At 48.7% G+C, this 16,149-nt stretch overlaps 1 protein-coding gene across 19 annotated transcripts in view; it reads left to right on the plus strand.

The window, feature by feature from the left end:
* The first annotated feature begins 1,560 nt into the window (after positions 1-1,560).
* MAGI1 (membrane associated guanylate kinase, WW and PDZ domain containing 1) overlaps positions 1,561-16,149 on the plus strand; it is a 518,034-nt gene continuing 503,445 nt past the window's right edge. For all 19 annotated transcript variants that reach the window (XM_084902660.1, XM_084902672.1, XM_084902676.1 and 16 more), the window contains exon 1: positions 1,561-2,475. In XM_084902660.1, the coding sequence (XP_084758786.1) occupies positions 2,169-2,475 (307 nt within the window). In that variant the 5' untranslated portion in view covers positions 1,561-2,168. The remainder of the gene's footprint in view (positions 2,476-16,149) is intronic.

The following is a 16,149-nucleotide window of genomic DNA, read 5'->3' on the forward strand; positions in this document are numbered from 1 at the left end:
GTTCTGGATATCTCAAGATCTTCCCCGAGTTTTGTGAGCTTACATAGCACCCTCTAAGGAGTCTAAGCAGTGCTTAAAAACTAGTTAAATGTATTCCTATATCCTAGTTCAAGCTTCAGAGAAGAATATTATCATCAGCTAACTTGAAACCCCCAATTATTTCCTAATTCTCTTTCCACATACTATATGTTTTTATTATTCGCCACTTAAAAGTATTCCCTTTACAAGTGTTGGTCCTAAACATCTTGTGCAGCATTGTTATCCTCACTGATCAGGGGACAGCGGGAGACCCCAGGGGGTCACAGAGCTGGCTCAAGGTCACACGGATTTTGAGCCGCTGGGCGCCTACACCCAGATCTCAAGCCCGGCCCTTCCTCTCACCTCCCTTATTTAGCCCTTGGCCTCTCTCCTGTGACCAAAGAGGAACAAGCAAGTTATAAATCACGGAGGAAAACATTTGCCTGGGAGACTCCGCGGCCCAGGCCAATGTGGGGAGTGTGGGGAGGGAGGCCTTCCCGGCGGGCGCGGGGTGTTCTTTGTCCGCCGCTCCAGAGCTGGGACCTCGCTCGCCCCACCTCCACCTCCACCTCTTTCTCCACTTCCACCTCCACCTCTACCTCCTCCTCCACCGGCCCCGGCCCCGGGCGGCGGATTCCGCTGGGGCTGCCGCGCCGGTGCCCACGCCCCGCAGTGCGCATCCCAGCCCCAGGGGATCCTTCTCTCCCGGCGGCGTGGGTCCTCCGGCTTCCCGCCCAGCCGGGACCTGAGCGCGTGCAGATGCCTGACTCCGGACATCTTTGCAGGAAAGGCAGCTAAAAAGCCCCCAGCCTCCTCTGTCCACCGGCTCCTTCCCCTCGTCCATAGTTTCCCTGTGTCTTAAAGAAGTTGGCCCCAAACTTTAAGGGTTCGGGTCTCTGTGTGTGTGGGTGTGTGACATTCACAGGGCCCCCGTTTGGGGGTTCTGCGGGACCCTCTCCTCCCCAGTCTCTCTTAGCCAGGGACACTGGCCAGACCGGCTCCAGGACCCGGCCCCGCGCGGGTGCAGTGCGGGCGGGGGCAGCGCCCACCCGGGGTCCGGCGCCGGGGATCGGAGGGAGAAGTGGGGGGTGGGGTGCGTGGGGGCGGCGGACAAGCAGGCTGGGTGACCCACGGCGTGGCCAGCCGCCGGCCAAAGGCGATTAGAAGGCTCAGGCCCAGGCCGGCGTGAACGTGTGAGCGAGCGCGAGGGTGTGTACGAGCGCCCCCAACTCCCACCTGTTTGAAATGGTTTCAAAATGCCCCAAAGCCAGATGCACCGCGTTTCAAAAGTTGCAAACAGTTGGGAGTAAAACACGTGCGCGGTCCCCCTAGCTCCAAGGGGCTGTTGCTGCATCCGAGGCCGGGAAAGAAAAGGGGGACTAAGAAGAGTATAGGAAAGCGGGTAGTTTGCCTCCTCCCGGAAGGTCGGCTTTAGGACCCAAAGGGAAGCACGATGGAATCTCTCCCTTGGGGAGGGAGGGTCGGGGCGGGCGGGCGGCCGCGGGGCGCATGCGCGCGCGTCTCCTCTCCCCGGCGGCCGCGCTCGGCGGCGCAGCACAGAATGAACTGTAACAAAACAAGCCGAGCCTTTGTATCTGCTTAAAGGGGCCGCGGCCGCTTCCCTCCGGCGGCTCCCCCCGCCCGCCGGCGCCCAGCCCCCGCTCGGCGGCGACGGCGTCTGCTGGGCTCCCGGCAACTGGCCGGACGGGCTTCCCGCACCTTCAGGAGCTGCCCGCCGGCGGGGAAGAGGAGACGCCGCGTTTCCAAGAGGCGAGAAAGAAAGGAAGGAAGAAGGAAGGAAGGAAGGAGGAAGAAGGCAGAAATAAACGGCGCGGCGGAGTGGACTCTGTCCCGGAGCGCGGCCGGCGCCGGAGCGCGGACCGGGGCCGCCGGAATGCAAACAAAGCTCGCGGGCGCCGGAGCGGAGCTCGCCCGCGGGGCCGCCGGAAAGTTTGCTCCGTGATGGCTTGAGCCGGAGCGCGTGCGGGGAGCGGGGCTGCCGAGTGCTCTCCCGCGGGGAGCTCCGGAGGGGGATGTCCCTCCCGTGAGCCGCGGGGGCCGGGCCGCGCGGTGGGGGCACCTGTCCCTCACGTTGTTATTTTTGTGTTCTGTTTTGTTTTTTTGGGGGGTTTGGAGGGGTGCAACTCGTCATGTCGAAAGTGATCCAGAAGAAGAACCACTGGACGAGCAAGGTCCACGAATGCACCGTGCGGCGGGGGCCCCAGGGCGAGCTGGGGGTGACGGTGCTGGGGGGCGCGGAGCACGGCGAGTTCCCGTACGTGGGAGCGGCGGCGGCCGCAGCGGCGGAGCTCCCCGGCGGGGACGGCCCCGCGCTGGGCGCCGGGGAGCTGCTCCTGGAGGTGCAGGGGGTCCGCGTGGCCGGCCTGCCCCGCTACGACGTGCTGGGCGTCCTGGACAGCTGCCCGGAGGCCGTCACCTTCAAGGCCGTCAGACCAGGTAGGACGGGACGCGCCCCCGGGGGAGGCTTGCAGGGCGGGCAGCGGCCTGCGGAGCGCTCATCCCCCGCCCCGGGCATCTCGGTTTCCCGCTTCCACCCTCCGAGCGCAGCTCAGGGGGAACATGAGGCCGTGCGCCCTGTCCTGGAGAAATACACGAAGTTGTGTAGAGGAGGTTGCGGGCTGTTTGCTCACCTGCCTTGGGGAGAGGGGGCTGGATTTGCGCCTGTTTGCCAACCTGTTATCCTGGTCCTGAGTGCGGCGCAGTTTCGCCCGAGCCTGGGGGACAGTCAATTGCATGAGCCCGGGGGCAGTCGGGGAGCTGAGGCTGAGCCTGGGGGACAGTCGGGGTGCTGAGCCTGGGGGACTGTCGGGGAGCTGAGCCTGGAGGACAGTCGGGGAGCTGAGGCTGGGGGACAGTCGGGGAGCTGAGGCTTGGGGACAGTTGTGGAGCTGAGGCTGGGGGACAGTCGGGGAGCTGAGGCTGAGGCTGGGGGACAGTCGGGGAGTTGAATTTGGGGCAAAGTGGAGGCTCTCCTGGCTCCCTGGGGAAGCGTGGCCGCGGGCGCAGAGCTGCGTGCTTTTGCCACTTGTCTGTCGGGACCGGAGGATGGGTGTGAGCGAGGGCAGGGCCTGTTGGACCTTCTCCGTTAGGAAATCGTCTTTACCCCAGAACCTCCAGGTGGGTTGGGGAGCCCATGTTCCGGAGCCAGCCCCCTGAAGGTCCTGCATGCACTCCACAGCTGGGTGACGCACACGTGTCTCCTCCGGGTGGCTCAGCCCCAAGGCTTGCGGGGCGGGAGCTGGAGGAGGGAAAGGAGGGGTATTTCCCACTTAGGGCCAATCAAGCCCAAGTTGGTGCTGCCACTGCCATCACGCCCATCGCTGCCCCATCACTATCAGTGCGGATGATAAGGATAGCTATTACTTATTAACTTACTCTGTGCCGGACTCTGTAAAATGCTTGCCTTGCATTTTCTTGTTCTGAGTCAGAAGAATCCTTGTTAACCCCATGCTACAGATAAGGAAACTGGGATTGTCCTCCCTTCAGTTACTTGCCCAAGGTCCCACAGTTACCCAAGTGAGGGTCTGAGCCTTGGCTGGAGAGGTGGGCAGCTGACCCATGGGGAGGGGAGAAGCTGACTTATGAGGAGGGGTGGGAGCAAATCCCTCTCAGCATCCGGAGAGGAGTGATGTCCTGCTGGTGGTGGGGAGGGCGAGGGGTTGTCCAACGGAGAGATTCCCCAAGGCACCCTGGTACTACGTGCCTGAGACAGATTCTCTGCCAGGAAAGCGCTAGAAGAAGCGGCAGAGAAAATCCCCATGGGTGCCTGCTGCCTGGAGGGGCTGCAGCAGCCGGAGGAGCACGTCAAAGGAAGAAGGGTGCTGGTCCTGCCTGGTTAACAGGCCTGTTCCAGATGAGACAGGAGGGGTCAGGGGGAGTAGACAGGCCTTTTAGCATTGGGAGCTGAGGGTCCTGGGATGTGCCTTCTGTTATGCCCCCTCCTTCTGGGACACCTTCTCCAAGAAGCCCTAGGACAACCATCCTGGATGAATTGATCCTTCTCCCTCTGAGGTCCCAAGCCTGTACTTCCTAGTTTGTTCTAAAGCTGAGTTAGATCTCTTGCCTCATTTCCATACAAGGTAGTAAGTGCATTAAAGGGGAGAGTGCTTCTTTCATTGCTTATCACCCCGGTCTTTGCCTGAGGGCCCATTCCTGGCCTCACCAAAGAATGTGTCCTTATCTGTAAGCCGGCTTTTTTGAGGGTGTTCCCAAAGCTAAGAAGCAAAAAGTATGCAGAACAGTGCTTTGCACATTGTAAGTGCTCAGTAAAAATGAGCTGTTATTGTTACATGTAATGGAATTTGAGCGGCTGTTTATTTCTAAGTTTAGCTGCTAAAGTCAGTCACCTGGATGGTGCGTGTCGTGGTAGAACTGGAGAGGAAATACTGTGAGAAAGCATGTGATGGGAGCAGCTGCAGCCTCAGTTCAGGGGCCTTTGGGGAAAGGGGAGCCATCTCTCTAGTTGGGGACCTGCAGGTGTCCGTTGGGTTCTGTACGGGAGCTGTTTTCTGTATTAAGATGCTGTGTGTGGCTGAAGCTCTTTCAGGAGTTATCAGAGATCCCGTGGGCATTGTCCCAGGGCTGACTCCTCATGAAACTCAGGAAGGGTCGGTCGGATAATCCAGTGTGTTTGGGTCAGACATCTCTGGGTGGGAAGAAGGTGGTAGGGTCTCCAAGTGTTATGTTATTCCCTTCCCCCAGAACCATCCCATGCGCAGCGCAGGCATGCCCACAGCAGGGGTGTGTGTACATCTACTGTCCTCCTCGTGGTGGGATAGAGTAAGGATGTGGACGGGGACCCTCGAATGGCCTGGAATCCGCTATGAAATGAAAGCTGCTTCATGTGAAAATTACACGGGCGTAATTAGCTCTTTAACACCTTCATTACAGAAACATGGCACTGGAGAGCATTTCCCTGGTCTTCCGATCCTTCCTTTATATTGAGAATATGATTGAAATCATGCCAGGATTGCTCTTACTGGGCCTTTATTACTGCGTTTCAATCATGGTAGGAAGGCTCACCAGTTGGTACATGGAAAGGAAAATGTTACTTTTGTGTTGACTGCGCCCTGAGCTGGCCTCTCCCAGGGACATGGGCCCATGTGGGTGCTGTCTGTGTGGAAACGTCACAGTCTTCTTGTGGAAGGAAATGCTGCTGCTGCTATTTCATGGCAGGTCTCTGGAAACATGCACAGACCAAAATAGGCTGTGGCAAATGGTATTATATGAAGCAGGACTGGGTTGTGAAGGAATCACTCTAAATGGATCTACCAGGTGGGAGTTAATTCATTTTAAAGAGAGAAATGCCTAAAAAATTTCATGTCTATATGCTATGTGAATGTTACTATTATTTTTAATGTATGTATGTATTTATGTTTTTATTGACTTCAGAGAGTGAGAGTGGAAGGGAGAGGAAAGGCAAAACAGCTCAGCTGCTTTCTGCATGCCCCTTACTGGGGATCTAGCCAGCAACCTGGGCATGTGCCCTGAATGGGAATCGAACCAGCAACCTCTCAGTGCATGGGACAGTGTTCAGCCAAATAAGCGACACTGGCCAGGGTTAAGTAAATGTTATTGTATATATATACTAATGACCTGGTGTGCGAAATCGTGCAAGTCCCGGAATCCCTCCCCTTGTGCGCCTCCCAGAGCATGAAGCCTTATCCTCCCACCCAGAGGCGGGACCCAGAAAGAGTCCTGTGGCCACTGCTGCCGCCACAGCGGGAGGCGGGACCCAGAAACCCACCTGCTGTGCCACGGGACCCAGTCTTCCAAAGTCAAGTCCCCACCCACCCTTGTGTACCCAGTGTGCATACAGTTTCCTGCTGATCAGTTGTTACAGTGAGAGGGCGTCATGGCCATTAGCATATTAGCTCTTTATTATATAGGATATACACTGAGTGGCCTGATTATTATATAAAATGTGTGTATATCTAATATATATTAGAGGCATGTTGCATGAATTCATGCATGGGTGGGGTCTGGCCAGCCTAGCAAGGGGGAGGGGAATTGAGTGATTGACTGGCCTGCCTGTTGGTCGAACTCCTGGTCGAGGGGACAGTTTGCATATTAGCCTTTTATTATATAGGTTATACACTGAGTGGCCAGATTATTATGCATGCTTTCAGAGATCATAATAATCTGGCCACTCAGTGTATATAATAAAGCATATATGAATACTTTATGAGTATATATTTGCCTATAGTAAAATGCATACTCTTAATTACATTGTTTGCTGAGTTCTGACCATTGTATATGCTCATGTTATCTTCACCCAGATCAAGATAGAGGACCCCAGAAATTTCTGTCATGTCTCCTTCCAGTCAGTTCCCCCCACCCTCCAGAGGCAAAGGCTGTTTGATTTCTTTCACCAGGAATTACTTTTGTCTATTATTCAAATTCACACAAGTGAAATAATGCAGTGTGTTCTCTTTGTCTGGATTTTTTCATGCAGCAAAATATTTTGGGGATTTTATATGGCTGTGTGCATCATTGTTCCTTTTTATTATTGAGTAGTATTTCATTGTATACACATACCAGGTTGTTTATATTTTTGTTTCTCTATGGACATTTGGACCATGTATCATTTTTTGACTACTGAATGATAGCAAATAAATAAAGCCGTTCTACATGTTCTAGTGGCTCCACATTTTTGCTAATCTTTGATCTTGTCTGTTTTTTGAAGTTTAGCCATTCTTATGTATGCGGAAAAAGAAAAAAAAAAACTACTAATTAAGGAAACTTTGCTGCTGGATGTAGCTGTCTTTATTAAGCTGGTCTTTATGAAGCACGGACATTGGAATGTGCCAGGCCCTTAGCTAAGCTAGTGCTTGATGGGCATTTTGTTTTTTATTCCTCGTAACTTAAATGTCAGAAACCGAGGGCCAGAGAGTTTGGGTGGCTTTTCCAAGGGTCATACAAGCGGCAGAAGTAGAGCTGGAACTCAGCTGTGTTGGGTTCCAAAACCTATTCCCCTAGTCCTGGGTGAGTGGGTCTCAGGAGGGACCCCTGACCAGTGGCATTGGTATCTCCCGGGAAACTGGTCAGATTGCACATCCCCATGCCCACTGATGCTGAAGCTCCTGGGGGTGCAGTCTGTGGGGTGTTTGCAGTAGCCCCCGTGATTCTGATGCCTGCTCAGTACGGAGCACCATTGCTCTAGGGGATGGGCCTACCGTGAGGAAATGGCAACAGGCGAGGCAGGTGACCTGGGCTCCAGGTCAGCCAGCCAGGCACCCTCTTTGGGCCCACGTTTCTTCTTGCCAGACAGGAGTGGGTGTGCCCCTGCAGGTCTTTCGTCTTCAAAGTGCGGCGATTCCACAAATACTGTAACTTTTAGACTTCAAAAGTTTAAAATGGTGTGATTGTAGTTTCCCAAACTGGTAATATTATAGGCTATGCGTACATATTTTTGTAGGTGAATTTTGTGGTTTTTGCAAATTACCCAGGAAGCAAAACAGTCTCTCTCCTTTTTGTCGGTGTTTTTTTTTTTTGAGACAAAATAGAGACAATAAATATGACACAATTTAGAAACCACAACACCACCACCTGGCCGGCCCTTCCTTCCCGGGAATGAGGGGGTTATGACCACAGGCAATTGAATGTAGCTCGCTGTGCCTTCCTTTGTTTTGTTTTGTTTATGTTATGTGTTTATTTTGAACAGTTGGAATATATTACAGTAGTTCTATAACAAAATTCTGTTCTCATCTTAAAGCACAGTGCCTCGTCTCTCTTGGTTTCCCACAAAGTCTGTTTCAGGGTCTCAGGGTTGCTTTTCCTTCCCCCGAAAGTCACAGGATTGACTCCTCCCGGTGTCTCTTCGGAGAGACCTTCTGCGAGCTCCTCACCTGTGCTGCTCCATGCCTGCACCCAGCTCCAGGAGCGGGAGGCCTGGTGTGTAGCATCAATGGAGATGGGAAGAGCTGCGTGTGGTCTGTTTTTCAGCATCAGTGTGAGCTGGCCTGGCACTCCACTGACCTGCGGAGGACAGCTCCTGGGCCACTCGTCACCCCTAATCTTGTTTGTGTCTTCATAGCGTTGTCCCATTTTCTTTTTAAATATATTTTATTGATTTTTTTACAGAGAGGAAAGGAGGAGAGGGATAGAGAGTTAGAAACATCCATGAGAGAGAATCATCAATCAGCTTCTTCCTGCACACCCCCTACTGAGGATGTGCCCGCAACTAAGGTACATGCCCTTGATCGGAATCGAACCCGGGACCTTTCAGTCCACAGGCCGACGGATGCTCTATCCACTGAGCCAAACTGGTCAGGGTAGCCTTGTCCCATTTTCATAGTCTCGTTTCTTCTTTATTGTCTGTCTCCCCTCCCACTGGGACGTAAGATCCATGAAAACAAAGTAGCTTTACTCACTTATTTGCCCCTCCATTTGTCAGGGCCTCAAGTAGTACCCGGCAAACCATAGGTGCTCACAAAAATATTTTGGATGCATGAATGAATTTTCCAGTGTTGCTTCTTACGTAAGTGCAGACTAGAACCACCTACAACGTATTTCTCTCTTATCTCCCTATTCATCTTTTATTTCTTCTCAGTTAGGATCATAATATGTTCACTTCCTCATCGCCAGATCTTTCATTTAGCTGGTTCCCTGTGTCTAATAATTTAGACCGTGCTATAAATACACAAGTGTCTGACAGATTTAATGAATTATATTTAAGCATTTCTGTCTGTTGACTCTTGTAGTTTGTGGAGTGAACATTCAGATGTTCAGCAGGCAGGACAATGGGGGGTTGTTCTGTTTTCCGTTAATGTGGGACTTGCTCCCTGTTGAGATCTATAAGAATGTCCCTTTACCTCCGTCTTCTTGTCGCATCGTGTCTCTGTACAATTTCCCCAACCTCTAGCAAATCGGATCTTTGCTACAGAAAGCCTGATTTTTGTTCTTTTTGGCTCTTAAATTGTGTTTTGTGTTTATATGTCTTTTTTCTTTTTTTAACTTAAACTTTCAAAAGTCAACCTGTTTTTGTTTTTTGGTGCCAAAAGACCACTCTCTGAAGCGTATTTTTAGTTTACACTGTGGAACATTCCATAGTTTTTACAAAAAATAATGCAAGGGCAGGCAACCCATCTCATGCCTCGTTTCCAGTGGCCATGCTTTGCCAATGGCCGTGGTAGTTAAAAATAGACGAACTTGACTTTAGGATGCAGTGCATGCAGTTGGCTCACTGCATTTGCTGGCATCCATCCCAAGGCTGGTTTTAGAGGGCCGAATTGATGATATCCACCGAAGGGAATTAAGTGGTTTATAAGCGAAAACATTCTGACATCTCCGTACCACAAGGGTTTATAGGAAGGATGTTGCTTTATAAACGATGGTTATTTAATGCAAAACACCCGTCTCTGATGTTAGTGGTCTCTTCCTTGAGTTTGTATATATGTGTAACAGGATATACTGATTTTGTGTACACTGAGAATAAGGGCTGTCAAATTTGTTAAGGACTGACATTCACATCCTAAGAAAGTGAGTTAGTGTGTTCCTGTCTGTCTTCGTGTGGCTCCTATGATGAGCTCCATAACCTTGGAAAGTCCCTAGTCAACACTGGAGCTTTGCTGTGTGCATCCCGATGGCCGTCGGCATCCCCATGTAGGATTTCTTATGGATTTGTATTGGTGTTTCCATAGCCACACCCCCATGATGTCAAGGGCATGCCTGTCATACTAACTAATGCTCCATGGTCAGCTGTCCCGGGGAGCGTCCTCTGGGTTCTGGATGTCGTCTTTCCAGAAGGCATGCTGCGAAATTAGAAAATGTAACTTGAACAGAGTCTTCTCTGATTAAATAAGCTTCTCTTTTTATAGCCAAGTAATTAAACAATGGAGTAACCCATTATCTATGATAATTTCCATAGTCTCCATCCCAGAGTGAAAGCCAGGTCCTCACAGTGACTGGCAGGACCGCCAGGATTTGGCCCAGGACATTCCTTCTTTGCTCTGACCATGGCCTGCTGGTCTCTACTTGGGCATCTGGAAGGATTGCCTCCTCATGAACTTCAAGTCTCTTCCAAATGTCACCTTCTCAATGACACCTCTTCTGACCTCATTATTCAAAACCATCACTCCACTGCCACTTGTCATTCCTTCTTCTCCTTCTCTGCTTTATTGTACTCTGTGGTGTGCAAATAATTTCAGAGTAAGTAATTCTCTTGTTTTGTCTCTTCTTTCTAGAACATAAACTCAGAGAGGGCAGGGATGTGTTGGATCCTGTTCCCTACTGCCTCCCCAGCCCTGAGAACAGTGCCTGGTACAGAGTAGTTGTTCAAGTATTTCTTGACACCCACTATCAAATTTAGAATAAATCCCTGTGGAGCTCAGTTGCCTCTAAAAATTCTGGTGCTTGAAAGTCTCTGGCAACTTAGGTATTTTGTGATGGATCAGGTTAAACTTGCTAAGGGCTTAACATTTTCAGTCTCTGGTTGGGGATAAGGAGAGCTTAGCTGATTGATGTAGGAATATTTTCAAAGACAGGAAGCACTGCCAGCCTGCTTCAGTTGGTCTTCATGTTACAGATTTAGGGCAGCACGTGCTGAGTGTCAGGGGACTTTGCAAACTCTCAGCCTCACATGGACTAGGAGAGGTTCTTGTGGGCACCGTCAGCTGTGTATATAGACTCTCTCTGTTACCATCTCCAGTGTCGGGAGAACGAGTTATGTAAGAGAATTACATTCTCACGGCTAAGGTGGCAACCCCAGCATTACTGCCTGCGGAGGCATTTGGTGGGCCATCAATGGTACACAGTGATGTCTTCCACAGCAAGGCTAATCTTTCAGCCTATTATGAGATAAGATTCCAAGCTCTCTTTATGGACAGTGGCTTGATGGTGCAATTAAAAGACAATTATGCCCTGATTGTAAGCCATGTTTCAAAATTATTGCACTATACAGTGTTAACAGGACTGCACACTGCTTGTAAAATTACCCTCAAATATCAGTTTCTCAGTGTTGTCCATTCTCAGGTTTGGACTCAGGCTGGCTGGGGTAGAAGGCAGGCTCTCCCATTCTTCAGCTGGGTGACCCAGGGCGAGAGACTTCACCTCTTCACGCCAGGATGTCTCCCTCGGAAAACAGGGATAGTGATGACACCTTCTTCTTAGGGCCGATGGAAGACAAACGTGAGATTTAAGGGCCACTGTTATTTGCATGTTCCCTGTCTGAATGCACTTGGAAGAGAAGAACCTCTTGCGAGGTGGAGATTGTGGTACACAGGTCCCTGGAGAGCTTTTCAAGTCTGAAAAAACAAAACAAAAACCCTTACTTTGCTGCATGATTCAGATGTTGCTTTTTAAAAAGGTTGGGATTAGTTCAGACAAATGGAAGGAAACCTTTGGATCTCACCAAGAGTCGGTGGAGGTCTAAGTTGCTTGAACTTCTCCCACGTCGTCACTGGTGACAGTTGATTCCAGTGATTGTCATCAGGCTGCAGGTTGCGGTAAGGCAGGAAGGAAGGCCACGTCCTCTCCTATTTCCTGGGCGTCCTGTCCTGGGCAGCAAGGATGAGCCCGAGAACACTAGCCTGAGGCCCTTCCATCTTCCCGGCCCCATCCCTGGGCTCCCAGATCAGGAGCGGCTGGGGAGAAGGTAGATGTTGGTGTTTTAAGGGTTTGCCGTCAGACTGGTTGTGTTCAAGTCCAGGCTCTGCCACTTCCCAGTTTTGCCACTGTGGACACATTAACTTCTCAGAACCCCGGTTGAAAATGAGAATAATACTTACTCATAGGGTGGTTGTGAGGATAAAATGAGAAAATGTATGCAGAGCACTCAGTCCTTTGCTTGGTACCTACGTAGTGCTTACCGAAATGGTAGCGGCTGGGATAATTTTCATGGAGAAATGGAGACTCCTCAGTGAGTTCCTCTAAAGGAGCGGTTCTTCTGGGGAAATGGGCCCCCAGGGGACTTCTGGCGATGTCTGGAAACATTTTGGTTAACAGCGGAGGGTAAGACGTGCTACTGGCATTTAGGGAGGAGAGGCCAGGGATGCTGCGGAACATGCTAAGCAGAGCCTTGCCCCAGAGAATTCAGAGCCCCAATAGCAGTGAGGCTGAGGGTGGGAACCCGCTGTCAGGACAAGCTTCATGGCTGAGACTGGGAATTGAATTCGGAGTGGTGAACTAATAATCATAACTATTATTGCTATATTTTTAATTTTTGTAATTAAAAAGAATTCTTTTCAATTACAGTTTACATTCAATATTATTTGGTATTGGTTTCAAGTGTATAGCATAGTGGTAAGACAACCATATAGAAAGTGTTCCCCCTGATGTTTCCAGTACTTACCTGAAATTATACATAGTTGTTATAACATTATTGACAATATTTCTTAGGTTGTAGTTTTACATCCCCGTGACTGTTTTGTAACCACCAATCTGTTCTTCTCAATCTCTTCACCTTTTTCACCCAGTCTCCCTCCCCTCCCCCTCTGGCCTCCTTCTGCCTGTTCTCTGTTGATCTTCTGACATGTCACTGACATAGGGTTGGGTTTCACCTGGGTAGATGATGTCATTCTATTTTAGCCATGAGAGAATTAGCGGGGGAGGTCAGGTAATTTATCCTGGCCCCCAGGCAGCTGACACGGATGAGATTTAAGCTAAGATCCTGGTTCCAACATTCTTATCCTTGGTTTTGTCCAGAAAAAGGGCCAGGTCTGAGCATCCAGTCTGAACCACCAGCAGCTGGGCTAGATGGGGAAGGCAAGCATGTCTGACATCCTGGGTTGGTGGGACTCTTCTGTATAATGAGTTTGGAGGAGGAAGGTGTAAATTGATTGGAAAGAATTTACATTGGCTGTAGATCCAGGGGTGGGAGAAGGTGAAGCCCAGAAAGTTCTGGGAAGAAGTATTTGATGCTTCTAGACTGGCTGTGGGTTAAAGTTGGGAAAGTTCATGCATAAGCAAGTCGTGGTGGCATCTGGTGGTCAGCTACCCATTAGGTAAGAACTGAAATAAGCTGCCTGGAGGTTGATTTGGTTTTGACACACAGTCAGGTACGTGAGCAGTATTTTGTTGGTTTTGGCCCATGGCTGATACTGATGAAGTCTCCCTGTCTCCTCTTCCCGCCTCTCCGATCTGCTGTAATTTAATATATTGTGAATTTTTCTTTTGTCAGTTTCTACATTAGAAAAGTCTTGACTCTAAGCCCTCCCTCTGTGGGAGTCAGTGTGGATGCACCTCTCAGAGGCTGTCCCTTTGCTGCCTGAGACCGCATGACAGGCCAGGATCCCCCCGCGCCCCGACCTCCCCTCCCCATCTTCCTCCCCCTCTCTCTGCCCTTCCCACAAGACAGTCCTAGAAATAAACCATTGACTCCAGTGTGTTTACCTGCCGAACACAGAGCGGGCTGCCATATTTCTCAAGCAGTTCTGCTCGTCCGCCTTCTGTGTCCTCTGACCTCCCTTACAACACTGCCGATTCCTTCCTCTCTGCTCTCCTCCTTCTCCCACGAACACCAGGGTTCCAGGAGTCACACAGTCTTGCCATTCCGATTTGCCACTCTGGGTTATGTACTTCCTGAATTTTTGGGCTTTTGGGGTTTTGTAATCTCTGTCTTCTGTCGGAGTTCAACGAATATTTGTCGCATTGAATTCTTTTGAGGGTAACGAGTAGGCATAACTTTTAAATATTAAAAAAAAATTCTGGCCTAAGATCTTGTTGGCTAGAAAACCCATGGCTTATTTTTAAGGCACATTAAATATACTTATCCATATGTCTGGCTTTTCCGTGATGATTTAACATGGTTGTCTGCCAGTTGTTGTAGCATTTTGAACTGTAGAGAAAATATTGAATTAATTGTGTTGAAGGTCGCAGAGGGCCTTTATTCTGACCAGATGTGTTCAGTGATTGAACCTATTGCTTATGTAATGCGGCCAGGGAAGGCATCGCTTGGGCTTGATTTAAATAGAGTTGTTTTTTTACCACCTGGATTCTTGGCCCAGCGTTAGAATTTACATCTGAGAGGGAGAGCCTGTTGGTTTCTTCCTCCAGCTACCACCAGCCTGCTGAAGTCTGTGCGACTTGGTTAGAAATTCAGAACTCAAGGTTAGGTTGTTAAGAAAGAACTTGGAGCACGTGTTTTTTTTATTTTTTATTTTTACTGATTTTTTTACTTTTAAAGCATAGGCATCTAGGTTTTGATTTCTGATCTTTTAAAAACTCAAGTAGTATTGTGACTGTGTATGGCTGTCAATCACTGCGCGTAGTTGGTCTGTGCTTTTACAGCTTGTTTTTCCTGGTGAAATTTAGTTTTGTCCCCGCATTTAAACAGCGTGTGCAATACAGAAAAATGTGAATATAAAAGAAAAATGTATCCACATTGCTCATTCACTGCAGAGAAACACACATTGTTAACACACACACACACACACACACACACACACACATATATATGTAAAATACACACAAACATATATGCTTTTTATAGACTTTTTAGGGTCTTTTTCGTATGAAAATTGGAACATACAATCCATACTTTGTGCCTAACAATATATCATGCATATTTTTTCTTCACTATCTATATATCTACTTTATCATTACATTTTTTTGGTTGTATTATAATGTATTAAGCCATGCTTTGGTTGTAATATAATATATTAAACCATTATAATCTATTTAATAAATTATATTAAAGGATGAACGGTTAGGCTGTTTTCAGTTTTCTGTTTTTCACACACATTGATGAATACTCTTATACATATATTTTAGTGAACTTCTTCAGATCGGTGTCTAGAATTCTTGGCAGACACGAATTTTATCTTTTTAAGGCTTAACAGCTATCACTGTGGTGCTCTTCAGAGAGCATGTCAACTTCTATCCGTGCAACTGAAATGTGAGAGTCTTTATTTCTTCTCTTTCCTCAGTTATAACAGATACTACCTAGCACTGGAATTGTTTGTTTATGATAGTCATCACAAACTCAGTACTGAGTAGGTATTTGTAAAGACATTAGGGAGCGGTGGGGACTGGGTGAATGGAAGAGCATATCTTGGTCAGAGGGAGCTTCAGCTTACGGCTGTCACATTGACCTTGTGTTGCCAGGTTGCACAAGTTTTCAAGAGAATTCAGAAGCTTGAATTTGTTAAAAAAAAAAAAAAGACACTCACCAACCTCGCCATTTTAAAAATGTTGGTTCAAAGTCATTTCAAAAGCATGGATGAACCAAACAGAACACATCTGTGAGCCATATTTGGTCCTCAGGCAACACGCTTGCAACTTCTAATTTATGCATTTGTCTCTCACTTGATGTCTCTCACACTTCATCTCTTCAATTAGAGTGATCACATTTCTTACCCCTGTCTGTATTCTCAGGACCCAGCGACTGACCAGTGCTAAGGGAGGGTCTGTAAGTGTGCATCAGAGTGAATAGTTAAGTTCTGGAAGTGTCTAGTTTGTCACGTTAGTCCATGTTAGTTCACTTGGGACCCACCTGGTGACAGCGCCTCCATTCTAATCGTGAGGAGCTGGGGAGAGGGCATATTTTGACAGCTGATCATAATTCATGGTTGTGGTCTGCTGACTCTTAGAACTGGGTGTAAGATAGCATCTTGATGATATTTATATGAATAAGTACTGGAAATATTATATATATATTCTCTGCTTTTAACTGATTATACTGTGAAATATGTGGCCTTACAAATAAAAGAATGAATGAGCTTTATGTAAATCTTTTAGGGAGGTTTGGTTTTATATATAGCTGGGAAGTTCCTAATACCTCCACTTGTTTGGGCATTCTACAGGTAAATAAGGACCCTAACCTTTATTCCAAGAGTGGATGCTTTCTGAACATGATTAACCTCTAAGACCAGTGGGCATCTGCTTTTCAGGGACAGTGTTAAAGGTAGTTTTGTTTTTTGAAAAAGCAATGCAGCCCTTTTGGCTTTCTTGCCGAGTCATGGATTGCTCTGCATATTCATGTTGGGCGCTGGGGCAGCAGCGGAGTGGGGGAAGGGACCCCGGTAATTCAGAGAAGAAGATAAGTCAGTGCAATTTTCTATCAAGGAGCCAGGCAAGGAAGGGCCTCAATAAAATGAAGACCATGCACTTGGCAGTAAAAGCTCAACATGGAGTTGATGTTTTGCTAGGTTTGGATTTGGGCTGTGTTTCTGT

The sequence above is a fragment of the Pipistrellus hanaki genome (assembly GCF_964339955.1).
Source record: "Pipistrellus hanaki genome assembly, chromosome: 13".
In the NCBI taxonomy this organism is placed as follows: Eukaryota; Metazoa; Chordata; class Mammalia; order Chiroptera; family Vespertilionidae; genus Pipistrellus; species Pipistrellus hanaki.